The following is a 13,890-nucleotide window of genomic DNA, read 5'->3' as shown; positions in this document are numbered from 1 at the left end:
TTTCCCCCCCCAATTAGATTTTTTACAATGTTCATTTGAAATATGGGATAGTTTATTGAGAAGAAGGTGATCACAACATTTTTGTTTTTTGTGGAAATGTCTTAAAACTGTAGCAAGTGAGAAAACCAGTCAAAAAACTTTGAGAAACATTGCCATCTATTGGCGAGAAAGCGCAATTAGGGTTAGGGTTAGGTGAAATGCAACGCTGAATAAACGGGAGCGCAACTTGTTGCATTTGGCCAAAGATGACATATTTAAAGCTTGTACTTGCATTTGAAATAACTTTGGCATCTGCACAATTCAGTCCATCGTTGAAAAATATATAAACATGACAATTATTAATCTTTATTTCCATTCGCCACCCCACACCCCCGCAAATATACAACTATATCGTAGTACCTTTCTTATTCAAAGTTGATGTGTGCTGCCCTCTTGTGGTCAAATCACTGCATTGAACTATCATGTTATTCATGATAGTAATTCATGTCATTGTTTGGGATGTGAATTATGTTCCGATTTTTTTGCCAGATCACACTCAGAAAAAATTACCTCGGTCTCAGTGGTTATTAGTTCACGTTAAATCAAGTTTTTGAATGGTTTGATAAACATTATTGTGAAATAATAACGGCCAATCCTGTCATCAAGAAGCGTCAAAGTAATCGCCAACGCTATCCGGCCAGCCTTCTTCCTATTGGTTAACACACCAAAGAGGAGGCTGGACTCGAAAGTTGATTGGCTGAAAAAAGGGTCGATCACCCCCACTGTCATTCTAGCTATGCAAATGAGCAAATAGATGCGGAACAGGGAGAAGGAGAGGGGGCGGTAGTCTGCTGCCCTTCACGGTCATTTCGGCACAATTCTATAAAATCCTCATCATTTCGTATTATTGCATCGGTTGCATCGCAATTTAAGTATAAACCGTGAACATGGCGCAGCCAGATACCAAGAAGATATTCTTTGAGAACCTCTCTGGAGCTGGAAAAGCCATCGCCGTGCTGACTAGCGGAGGGGATGCTCAAGGTACTGTTGTGTACAGTAAATACCGTGCAGTATTACAAATGACAGTGTAGCCATGTTAAACCGCTTTATGTTAAAACACACCCCCATGGAATTATGGAATTATATGCATAAACTATTGCGCTGCAAAAACAAAAGCAAATATAACGTTTCCCTCATTCATTCTGGAGCGCCTCTGGGTAGTATGCTAACGTGACATATTCTGCTATTGTTGACATTTTTTGTGTCGCACAATGACAACTCAGGAATTTCAAGGTCGTGGAATATTCTGAATGCAAAGCAGTCAGGCATTTTCACCCGTAATGTTTTTACAGTCAACATTGTGCCTTGTTGCGGTCGCCTTCTTATTCCATCAACATCGTGACGTGGAAAATAAACAAAACAGTTAAAAAAAATTTGCAAAGTCAATATTGAGGTTTCCTAGTAGATTTCACTTGAGATTTGCAGTCCCTAAGTGGGCCTGATGTGGAACGACCTCATCCTGTGTACGTGATGGACCGCATACATCCCGGTTGCTTCTCTGACGTCAGGGAGGAAACCCTGATCACGTGGACACTATCTACTAAATACCGTAACTCTTAGAATTAACTGCAACTGCAGAACCAAGTTGCATGTAAAAATCCATTTCCAAAACAATTATAATCATCACAAATCCTATTGCTTCTGCAGTTAAAATATTTATTAAATGATGTGAGGTGCACACAAATGATCATCATATATATAATTACTTCTGAACATTAAAGGTTGTCAGAAAAAAATGACTCAAATTTCAGATACCTGAAAAATCTACTGTACATAAAAATTGACATCAAGCATCATCTAGGATTAAATTCTCTGCATTGCAGATACAACAGTTGCAATGTGCTGCTTGCTGATAAGTTCTTGTCAGCCCTCTAGCTTAGCTGGACAGGAAAAAAGAGGATATGCATGCCTGGACAAGAGCTGAACGGCCGTGTCAGAAGGCATTATGTCGCTTTGGCTTGGTCCTTTCACCCATTAAGTGTCATTCATGCATAACGGGAAACCCTAACCTACCAGTTGCACTATGGCGACTGTTTTTCCCACAGAGCTTGAACTATCTAATTTCACCATTTCTGCCTTGATGGCCCTTGGGTTGCTGAGTAACTACGTCTCCAGCCAATTCCTGTTGGGAAAAGTTCCTGCCTGATTGTTTATTTCCGACAGTCTCCCCTCTTTCCTGTGTGGCTGCAAGCATTCATTTCCCTCGCTGTGTTCGTGTTTGCTAAACCTGCCATTGACATTCAAGTCACAGAGCGGCAACTAACTGGTTACTGAGTTCGTTTGAATTGACCACAAGAGACTGGAGGAGGAGCCTTGAAGGAATTTTGCCCAAAAATGGTTACTGGCCAAAGCGAGAGGACAAAAATATCCTGGAAAAACAAACTGTTTAAAAGATACAGGACCATGATAAATTTAATTGATCTCGCAGGAAATAATTTACTACAGATCATGCACTGTGCAATCTTAGAAGAACTCTGCTTTAATATAAACAATGTTTGTTTTTATTTTCATTCCAGGGATGAATGCAGCTGTGCGTGCTGTGGTTCGAATGGGGACATATGTAGGAGCAAAAGTTTATTTCATTCGTGAGGTGAGTCAGTATGTGGAATCTGAGAGAACCAAGTTGCGTGATTTGTTGAGGACTGGCTAGTTACTGTCACACACACAGTCTTTGTTCCCACCCGTCTGTGTGTGTCACGGGGCCTCCTTGCTCAGCGTTTGTTATATAACTGCCTTCATGCCTCGTTTGAAAGATTTCTCCCACTCAGGTATTTGGAAACTTAAGGCAGAAGAATGTGTAAAGATAATAGAAGTTTACAAATATGTGATCTTTGCTCAATGATTCATTTGTACAGCAACTTTCCATTTTCTTTTTAATCAGGGATATCAAGGTATGGTGGATGGTGGGGAGAATATAATCGAGGCCACATGGGAAAGTGTGTCCAGCATGCTTCAAGTGGTACGTAAAAAAATGGTTAATTGCAAGTATGGATCTCGTAAGGTCACTTTTTTTTTTTAATTATCAGGGTGGGACGGTTATCGGCAGTGCCCGCTGCAAAGATTTCCGCACCCATGAAGGACGCCTGAAGGCTGCTCTTAACTTGGTAAAGCTCGGCATCACCAACTTGTGCGTGATTGGTGGAGATGGCAGCCTGACGGGAGCCAACCTCTTCAGGGAGGAATGGAGTGGACTGCTAGCGGAACTAGTAGATCAAGGTACCGGGGCAGACAATCAATATTCCCCGTTCAAATGAAAGACATGTAATTTTTAAAGAAGCAGACCAAACCCGAAATATTTTACTCAGCAGTTTCCATCGCTCGGAGCTATTATGGCAACAAACTATTTTGGAAATACACTGGAAAAGATGGAGGGGTGTTTTATTTGGCGTACTTCTCCTTTTTCAGGTTCTATCGAACGCCAGTCCGTTGAGACTTACTCTGCCCTTCACATTGTCGGCATGGTGGGCTCCATTGATAACGACTTCTGTGGAACCGATATGACAATAGGCACAGATTCCGCTCTGCACCGAATCATCGAGGTGGTGGATGCAATTATGACAACGGCGCAGAGGTGAGAACTGGGAATGGAATGTCGCTTTCGGTTTTGTAAATGAGTTCTGGGGCTTTTGCATATTTTGCGAATTGGGTGAACTGGTAATCCTTTGTGTTATTTTTCAGTCACCAGAGGACCTTTGTTTTAGAAGTAATGGGCAGACACTGCGGGTAAGATTTGTTCATGTTCGTAGAAAATTTACAATTTATACAGCACACAATAATCTTCAATTGTGTGTGTTATTTTAGCTACCTGGCCTTGGTTAGTGCCCTGGCTTGTGGGGCAGACTGGGTGTTAATCCCTGAGATGCCCCCGGAAGATGGCTGGGAAGAGAAGATGTGTCAAAAACTGTCCGCGGTAACACCCCCATGTTAAACATCGCAACACACTCCAAAAAAAAAAAAAAAAATCCACTTTTTTCAGTGTTTTAATGAATTTTACTGGGGAAATGATATTGTTGTTATGACACAGACCCGTTCCAGGGGCACAAGGCTGAATATAATCATAGTAGCAGAAGGAGCCATTGATAGGCACGGGAAGCCCATAACATCTAGTATTGTCAAGGATGTGAGTACTTTCATGCAAAAAAAAAAAAAGGGGAAGCCAGAAGCATGGAGCCTTGACTGCTGGGAATCAGATGAGATACAAGATCTTGCGTAAACCCACGATTTAATAGCGGGAATGCAGATGAGAAAACTGTCATGACAAGGCACTGTCTGGTCCCTGTGCTTCTGAAAGCCCATGTCACAGCCTCATTCCCAATTTTTCTGTCATGCTGTCTCTCCGTCCACACCTGAAGAATCGTGCAGGGATGAAACGGCTGAATATCATAATAGTGGCCGAAGGGGCGATTGACCGTAACAACAAGGCAATTACTACTGACTATATTAAGGATGTAAGTACAGCGCGGTGGGCACGTTCCACCCGTTTGACCTCCGACTGCCTCCTATGTGACCTCTACTACTTTGTTGCTGCCCTTATGTGGCTTTGACTTTGTTGCTGTGTTTCTGGAATGCTCTGTCCGACACTCGTAGGGTAAGACCCCTTTTCACCACTGATATTGCCGCCGCTATGACGGCTGCTAATATTATTCTTACTACATGGAATTAGTAGGTCACCACTCATGTTGTAAAACGTAGCGGCATTAATGCTAAAAAAAAACTCTTCGCATTATTGTTGGCTCTCTCCCTGACCCTGCACTATTATTGTTGCATCCAAATATGTGTTTCCAGTTTGATGTCTTTGGTCCCCACGTCCTGCACATGACTAACATGACTGAAAAATTAGAATGGCTTGCTTGTGCTTTGTTGTTTCCCCTTTTCTTCATTTTTTTTTTATTGGGATTTATTGTGTTACAGCGCCTGTGTTTGTATTGTTGCATAAATGGATGTCTTGCTTAATTTTAAAATTTCTTCCATTTTAAATCAATAATATTTTCTGCATTTCATACCCCGCCAGCTTGTTGTCAAATGTTTGGGTTTTGACACACGAGTGACAATCCTGGGTCACGTCCAGCGAGGAGGGACCCCTTCTGCTTTTGATCGTATCCTGGTATGTTCAATACACCAATAGTTGCTTTTCTAATCATTTAGATACTCGACTAGAAATTCAGCCTGCTACAGCTCACATCAACTTCACCTTTTCACAGAATCGGTCACAACAGGGTATTATCTATTTAATCCAAGTGTGTCTAAGGAGAAGTAGCCTCAGGTTAAACCCATGAACAGATTAACAGCGTATGCAAGACCTTATCAGAACACCCCCCCCCTCCTCCTCCCTCTCAACTGTGTCAAGATCTTGGCTTTGTTTTTACTCGAGTGCCATAAATAATATAATTTTCATCCTGGGTCTGAACTTTTTGCAGCATTATGCTGTGTTGATTACGCAACATTTTTGTTGATGCAGGCCAGCCGAATGGGCGTGGAGGCTGTTCTCGCCCTGCTGGAGACCACAGCCAATACGCCAGCGTGTGTTGTGTCTCTAAGCGGTAACCAATCAGTGCGCTTGCCTCTGATGGAATGTGTACAGATGGTAGGTATTAGATTGAACTGGGGAAAAAAAAAAAAGATATGACTGCCCCGCTCAACAATATTGAATGTTTGTTGGAGACACCTGGATACACGATCATTTTGGATTATGACTCAATCTTGCTATTTCCCCTTAGACTCAAGAGGTGCAAAAGGCAATGGATGAAAAAAAGTTTGAAGAAGCAGTTAAGCTTCGTGGCAGGTAAGACAAAATAATTATGATCAAAAATGCATTTGAAACCAACATGGAATATTTGACCTGGCCATCTTGACTATGCTCCTTAGTAATTCCTGTGACTAAGATAAGACCATAGAAAATAGATAACTGAGACGTAACATTGTTTTTTGCTACTGCAGGAGTTTTGAGAACAACCTGAAGACGTACAAATTGCTGGCTCATCGTAAACCAGAGTCTGAACTGCCCATTGTAAGTCACAACAATTTGTCCTGACCTGCCGTTGTCACATGTCAACATGTTTTTAGTCAGCAATTTAAGCAGTAACGTGCTTGTCCGCTCTGTGAGAAGAGCCGGGGTGACACAAGACATCTTTACTCCATGCCGAGGGTTGAGCCGAGCTGATCTCCCCAATGGGCCATTGCAGCCTGCTGCTAGGCCTCGCTATGGAGGCAGCTCAGGACAGAAAATCAGTCAAGTGTGCAGGCAGCACGACCTGCCTCGTGCTGTGGCGTTCCCATCAGGGACACGCCGGCATCTGCGGTAATGATCAAGGCAGTTGGAGCGTGTACCTCGAAGCAGAACATGATGCGTTTATTGATTCCTTCTCCACTGTCTGGCTGTTCACTGTTACAACAAACTTGCTGATATACTGTAGCTCCAGAACTTAAATTTTAAGAGCTAGTTTTGGTTCTGATGATGGGATTTTTTTTTGCTGTGATTCTTATGTCGGCAGAGTAATTTTAATGTGGCGGTGTTGAATGTTGGCGCACCCGCGGCGGGAATGAATGCGGCCGTCCGGTCAGCTGTCAGGGTGGGCATCTCGGAGGGGCATAAAATGTTTGCCGTCAGTGACGGCTTTGAGGGCTTCTACAAAGGCCAGGTAAGTACTGGAACACTTGCCAGTCATTTTCTCACAATCCATCATGCTAGAGTTGCTATAAAAAATTAATTATTAATAGTATGTTAATTAATTTGCCTCGATTACACAAAAATAAGTTTCATCACTTCCACTCCCTTTTTGTTCTGCTTGAACCGAATCTGTTGTAATATTAAATTTGTCCAATAGAGGTCCCCATGGAATAACATACCGACTGCAATTGCATGGTACACTTTCTGTGAATTGTGAAAATATAAGGATATTTAGTTTGCAAAAGTATAAGTAGAAGTTTTTTTTTAAATCAGGGAAAGTATTTTTTTTAACTGCGGCAGTCTTTATGGGTCAAACCTAAAAACAAAACCTAAAAATCTTAAACACTTGTTGGAAAAATGTAGACATATTTTAATTCTGCGTCAAAAATATGCAGATGGACTCATAAAATCCAAAATTTGCTGCTGACCAGCGTTATCTGCCCTATATCTAGGCTATAATCTAGTTTTTTTGCCTGTTCCTCGACTGTTAAAACCAGTGCACATCACTTTTTTTTTTTTTTTCTCCATCCTGTCCTGACCTTTTCACGATCACTAACCTTAATTCCCTCGACGGCCAACTCCGGCTTCCTCAAAGGCCAGCACATAATGAACAATGTGACCATTTATCTTCACCAAACTGTCTCCAATACCACTGGTTAGTTAAACATCCCATGTGCACTCTGTGCTATCTGAAAACTGGCTGCTCCAATTGACCCGAAGAAAATGAGACCAGCCGGGAGTAATAGATTTCTCTACTTCAGTGCTCTACAGGTCCACTACCTTCCCCCCTTGTGGTAAAAGAAAGTGTGCCAGAAATTCCCTTTTCATTTAACACCATGACCCCAAGGAGGAAATGTTTTATATGCCACAGACTACAGCAATCAGAAGGACAAAAGTCATGGAACTAGTTACAACACGTGTTGCTCCTGTCTTCCCTTCAGATTAAGGAGATTAAATGGGCTGATGTTGGAGGATGGACAGGACAAGGAGGATCTCTTTTGGGAACAAAAAGGTAAAGTCATCATTACTTGTGTGAATGTTGGTTTAAAGATGAGGCATGTGCATTGACATCCATTGAAGTGATGCATTTAAAATTCATCACCTCTGTTTACTTCCCTAGAACACTCCCCGCAAAGCATGTTGGCAAAATTGCTGAGCAGATGCGAACTCACAACATAAATGCACTGCTGGTCATTGGTGGATTTGAGGTATGTTAAAAACTTTTTTTTCCCTCCTTACACTAACATTAAATAGATTAGTACCGTATTTTCCGCACTATAAGGCGCACCTAAAAACCTCTAATTTTCTCAAAAGCCGACAGTGGGTCTTATAATCAGGTGCGCCTTATATATAGACCAATATTGAGCCACTACAGCAGGCGTGTCCAAAGTCCGGCCCGCGGGCCAAATGTATATATATCTTATATATGGACAAAGTTTTAAAATGGGCCATTCATTGAAGGTCTGCCTTATAATCCGGTGCGCCTTATAGTGCGGAAAATACGGTAGCATTTCAATTGATTTCAATGAGAAAAGGTGATTTGAGTGCAGCCATAAAGAAATTAAAGTTGTAAGTCAATGAAAGCCTAGGCAAAATGTTTAGGAAAGCTGATGTTCAAGGTCTTCACTGTTAATAATTACAATTATTTCACTAAATGTGATTGTTTTTTTTATTGCTGTGGTATTTATTGTTCATCCCCATCAACCCGCTTCTTTTTCCAGTTAGACATTTAACATGGTTATTTATAGTTCTTATTTTACTCAATAATATAGGTATCATCAGCTTCTTTGTAAAATGTTTGCAAGTGTGTTTTGTTTGTGTGTTTGATAACGAGACTCAAATGTACGTAGAGTGGTATCTGTCTTTTTCGCTGCTTTCCGTTGTGATAGGCTTGGCTCCTCCCTTTGGCACCCCTACACATTTGTCTTTTCCCTTCCTTGTGGCAAGTAGCACCCACTCAAACACCCCCCCCCCCCCCCCCCGCCCCCCTCAAAGCACCACCCAGCGCAAACACTAAAGCACCCGGCTCTGCCCTGCAGGCCTTCCTGTCGCTGCTGGAGTTGTTAACGGCACGCGGGAAGTATGAGGAGTTCTGTGTGCCCATGATCATGGTCCCGGCCACGGTCTCCAACAATATACCAGGCTCAGACCTCAGCATTGGAGCTGACACAGCTCTGAATGCCATTACGACTGTAAGTCATGGGCCTGGCAACTAGAGTAGCTGAGCAGTACCCAAATACTAGTGATGTAGAAACAAAGCTTCATGAACCAGTTGTATTTTATGACTCCTCTAGATGGCACTGTTGGTTTAAATAAAAGGTTTTAAGGCAAGTCTATAATTTCAGTCCAATGTTGAACATAAAAATACAACTGGTTCATGAAGCTTCATTTCCCCATCACAAATACACTTAAAATTTGCATTTGTTGGAAGAATCAGCCACTTTAAAAACTACTATAAAAATTAGCTTCTAACAGCATGACAAAGAGAACCAGAAAAACACAACATTCTCCAATCGGGGGAAAACACACTTCATTCCCAGGTAAGTAGCATAGCGGGAATACGGAGGCATGGTTTCAGGTGCTACAATTGCATCCCAACAGCATGTATATGATCTCGTCTTGGCTGGCAATACACGCTAAATGCCAATTTTATAATACATCTGCTCAATTTCACCGTAAACATTTTCCATCAATATTATGGGCTGTCTTGATGCTACCATCTGCCATTTTCTTGTCTCGTTCGCTCCCTCACTCTTTATGCTGACTGTCTCAAAGCTGATATTACACTCATGGCCATCATCTCAGTTGCTCACGATCATGCTCCGATCGTCTCTCCTTCACACCTTTCCTTGACGTCATTCCATTCCCCTCGTTTATGTCCATTTTCACACCGTGCTAAAAGGAGGGCAGCCACACGGGAAGAGCCGGAAGGGCAGATACCCTCTCCGAAACAGAGAGGGATACGCCTCTCTCAGTTGGCTCTAACACACATTTAAATGCTGCCGCTTCAGGCGCTTGAGAGTCTGCTGCAGCTGTATGAGGCACGCGCTACCTATGAGGAGTTTTGCATCCCGATGTGTATGCTGCCTGCCACCATAAGTAACAATGTACCCGGTACTGATCTAAGTATTGGCGCCGACACGGCCCTCAATGCCATCGTGGAGGTAAGGCGGTTAAATTCTTGACGCACTGTCAGGTGTTCAGTGAACAGCAAATAATGTCATCAATTAAAAAAAAAAAAAATCTTTCAATTACAATGAACTACTGACATGTTGCTGTTTCAAATAGAATTGAAGGATTTTTATGCTTAAATTTGAATTATTCTTTTTTTAATGTAATTTTATATAGTTTTTTATTTTAATTTATTTTCATGACCACAAAATAATATTTGGCGTATTGGAGGTTCACTAGTTTAATTCACACACCATCATCAACCGACATCAAAAACTAAATATGCCATGTAAGCAAAAAAAACAAAAAAAAAAAACAAATATCTCCTCCTTAATGTTTTCGCCTACTCGCATATTTAACAGCACAAATATTTAATTAGGAACAGCTCTGACATAACGACCAGCGTGCTAACGTTGCATATATGCATGCATCAGACTTGCGACCGCATCAAGCAGTCAGCCAGCGGGACAAAAAGGCGTGTGTTCATCATCGAGACCATGGGGGGCTACTGTGGCTACTTGGCTACCGTGGCAGGTCTCGCTGCTGGTGCGGACGCCGCATACATCTACGAGGAACCCTTTGACATCAGGGACCTGCAGGTGACCCATCATTTCATCATTAACCTTTTTGGCTCCTCCAAATTACTCATGGATTCGATATCGGCTTTGTAAATAGCGGGGGGATAAAGTAGTAAATAATTGAATACATTTTCCTCCAATCAAATTTGTCTGAAATATTTAATGCGTCAGAGCAAACACAAGAATGAACAGCTGGGTAATTATAGTAAGTCTCATGTTTACGTTTCTCCGCGGCGCTGACAGATTATGATGAATCGGTACTTTAAAGGTGGGAGAATATTTTGGCCCATCCCGCTACTCGTCTTTTTTTTTTTCCAGATCATTTTTGGGTTTTTTTGTTTGATATTTCTTTTTGTCTTCCTCCCACAGGCCAATGTTGAGCACTTGACAGAAAAAATGAAGACAAGTATTCAGCGAGGCCTCGTGCTCAGGTATTGCAAACTAACCTGCCGACCTACAAACATTTTTTTCACGCACTTAACAGAGCTATTGTTCTTTAGAAATGAGAACTCTAATGAAAACTACACCACAGACTTCATCTACCAGCTGTATAGTGAAGAAGGGAAAGGTGTGTTTGACTGCAGGAAGAATGTGCTGGGACACATGCAGCAGGTAAGCTCTCAAAACTGCCATTAAACTGAGCAGCACCGGAGGAATGAACTTCTATATTTGGGGATTGCTTTTTTTTTTTGTCAACAGTTTCCTCACAGATGCGTTTTTGTTTTGTTTTTTTTCCCCACTTTGTGCGTCTTGAGATTAGCACAGATAAAACTGGATCAAACACTCTTTTCATGAATCCCAGAGGAGACATTGGCTTTTCTCTGCAGCAAGTGAGGCGATACAGAAAACAAAATAATAAAACGCATTTGGGAATTAAGACAGAAACTAGCAAGTACATACATATATTTAAATATGCAATACAGAGAAGGGAACGTAGTTGGTGTCTGATGCACCATTAGCTTCTTTGTTTTCTCTTTCGCTGCTGTGATTATGCAGTGGCATTATTTAAAATAGCATCTGTTTGCTATTTCTGTTGGAAATAATTCAATGCCTTAAAAGGGAGGAGCTCCGTCTCCGTTTGATCGAAACTTTGGGACCAAGATTTCTGCCAAGGCGATGCAGTGGGTCACCAAAAAGCTGGTGGAGACATTCAGACAAGGTGAGACCACAATGTGCTTCCTTCTTCAAAAAATGATCTATGCTAGAGTAGTCGATGTTCCCTCCCCAGTGAGGCGTGGTATTTATTGAGATCTGTCATGGAGTCGCTCCACCTGGCATCTTGATGTATTTTTATTCGCTCAAGAGGAAATTATTTATAGATCATTTATATCAAATGTCGATAAAAATAAAAATCCCTGAGCTCACACTTAACATATTGAAGTATGATGCGTTTTAATTCAACATATGCAGTGAAATTCCACCTCAGGTCCAAATTTCTTTTTTTTTTTTATCTATTTCATATTCGCATGGTGGATGACATAAGATGAAGGTAAATAAATGTTTTTATTTTTTTTAAATGGCTCCATGACATCTTCCTCCTTTTTAGCTCCATGTCACTGTCCCATCCATTTTGCCACCATGTCGCTGTCCGTTCAGCACCAGCCACTACATTTTAAGTCATAAATATACTATACCGGTACATTGCCTGGCTAAATCATCCACAACTATGACATCATAACATTATAGAGTTATCATTAACGATGTCATCAGGGAGGAAAACATTAAGAATGAATTATTCGACGGAAGTCTGCATATCAGCACTTCCTGTATTTGTTTGTTCCATCAGGCATTGTACCAGTATGTGTCATGCTCCCACAATACCTCTTCATTGCTCAAACCAAACATGCCCATTTCTTGTAGCTTGGCAACCCATTTCCTCAATGTTGCTTTTGTCTCTTTGTAGTCACATCTACTCTCTCATCAGTTCCTCTGCCACCGTTAACTGTCTGCCGCTGCCTATAAATACAAAAAGTCTATTTTTGACTTCAATGAGGTTATTTTTTTTGCAGGCAGAGTGTTTGCTAACACTGAGGACAGTTGCTGCTTGCTAGGAATGCGCCGTAGAGCGCTGGTCTTCCAGCCAGTGGTCCAACTCAAGGGGGAGACGGACTTTGTGTATGTATGATTTATAAATTCTTCAGTGCTTGACGATAAGGTTGCACTAAATTAAATAATGTCTGTCAACAGTCACAGAATTCCCAAGGAGCAGTGGTGGTTGAAGCTACGCCCTCTGATGAAGATCCTCGCCAAGTACAAGACTAGCTACGACGTCTCGGACTCCGGGCAGCTGGAACACGTCGTGCACCACCGGCCCAAAGACTCGGACGCCTCTGCTGCCATGTGAAGATATCCGGTCGCCCGCAAATTCCAAGTCTGTGTGTTAACTGAGGTGTGAATTCCATTGTCTAAACGCACCAGTTAGAACTTTACCTTCAAGGCATCCATCCCTATGTGGACGTAGTCATTGATCTGTACGCTAACCTCAGATTTGTTCCTAGTGACATCCGCACATATATTGTATCGTCTTGCAAATGCATACAAATGACTTTTCAACACATGCTCTGGATGTTTATCAATGTCATGTTGATTTTGAAATTTTGCACTTTCCCTGTCTCGAGTTAACGTAGGCAGGCTCTGAGGCTAGCGCTTGTACATCGCTCCAAAAACAGATATACTGCTCATAAAAGGTTATTTAAGATTTACCCAAAAATGCATTAGAGCTTAACTAAATTGAGTCATAAAAGTAGACGTCCTTAGAAATCATGGCTCAAGCACCTTTTGTGAAATTTGACAAATTCACTTGACAAAGTTGTCATATATTTTAGGTTTATCCTGAAATATCATCCCAAATATATTCTCAACTTTTCATGTCTTTATCATGCAACAAATATGAGGCTCTACATGCATGTGAGATGCAACACAGCTAACAAAGAGGAGCGTGTGCTAGGCTTTACACTGAAATCTAATATTTATCTTTTTAACAGATTATTTTGTGTCAACATGGGTATAACGTAAACTGTAGGCACTTCTGTAGCTGTCTGACATTGCACAAACATGTTAAATGTGAATAAAAATTAAGTTGACATACCCCACTGATTAGTCATTTTTTTCTTCATTTATTATCCACTTTTATATTTAAATCCTATTAAACATTTCATTTGTTTTCCCTTAATGAGTCACCATCCCATCTGTTGTTGTCGGGATTAATTTGTTTCAGTCTGGTTATATTATAAATGCACTAGAGGCGCAAATGTTACACACACTAAACAAAATGATGAAATGGGTTGTGAAAAACTTTCATGATTAGTTTTAATCAACTCTTTTTATTTACAGTTCGACGACAGTTGATACTAAGAGTTTTGCCCATCATATAAGAAAAAAATACTGTATTCAAAACATGTCACTATAAGTGTATGGGCACAGCTTTACAACACT

The 13,890-nt window shown here is 41.3% G+C and overlaps 2 protein-coding genes across 9 annotated transcripts in view; one reads left to right on the top strand and one right to left on the bottom strand.

Annotated features, from left to right (window-relative positions):
- adarb2 (adenosine deaminase RNA specific B2 (inactive)) overlaps positions 1-13,890 on the bottom strand; it is a 184,964-nt gene that overhangs the window by 120,305 nt on the left and 50,769 nt on the right. The window lies entirely within an intron of this gene.
- Positions 782-13,547, top strand: pfkpa (phosphofructokinase, platelet a). Of its 7 annotated transcripts, none has more exons than XM_088363604.1 (23): positions 782-1,020; positions 2,556-2,629; positions 2,921-2,998; positions 3,066-3,255; positions 3,445-3,610; positions 3,718-3,762; positions 3,841-3,949; positions 4,392-4,487; positions 5,051-5,143; positions 5,498-5,623; positions 5,757-5,821; positions 5,977-6,046; positions 6,531-6,677; positions 7,648-7,718; positions 7,827-7,914; positions 8,746-8,898; positions 9,718-9,870; positions 10,312-10,476; positions 10,825-10,886; positions 10,956-11,067; positions 11,515-11,614; positions 12,465-12,570; positions 12,643-13,547. In XM_088363604.1, the coding sequence occupies exons 1-23, from the start codon at positions 927-929 to the stop codon at positions 12,797-12,799; spliced, it is 2,520 nt and encodes an 839-aa protein (XP_088219730.1). In that variant the 5' UTR covers positions 782-926; the 3' UTR covers positions 12,800-13,547. The 7 variants fall into 7 exon arrangements, with proteins under 7 accessions (XP_088219730.1, XP_088219724.1, XP_088219725.1 ...); XM_088363598.1 differs by lacking the exon at positions 8,746-8,898 and adding an exon at positions 4,064-4,159; XM_088363599.1 differs by lacking the exon at positions 9,718-9,870 and adding an exon at positions 4,064-4,159.

Source organism: Syngnathus floridae, chromosome 20 (genome assembly GCF_059516105.1).
Source record: "Syngnathus floridae isolate MCC-2025c chromosome 20, RoL_Sflo_1.0, whole genome shotgun sequence".
Lineage (NCBI taxonomy): Eukaryota > Metazoa > Chordata > Actinopteri > Syngnathiformes > Syngnathidae > Syngnathus > Syngnathus floridae.
The sequence above is the reverse complement of the archived record's forward strand: the minus strand, read 5'-3'. Positions and strand labels throughout refer to the sequence as shown.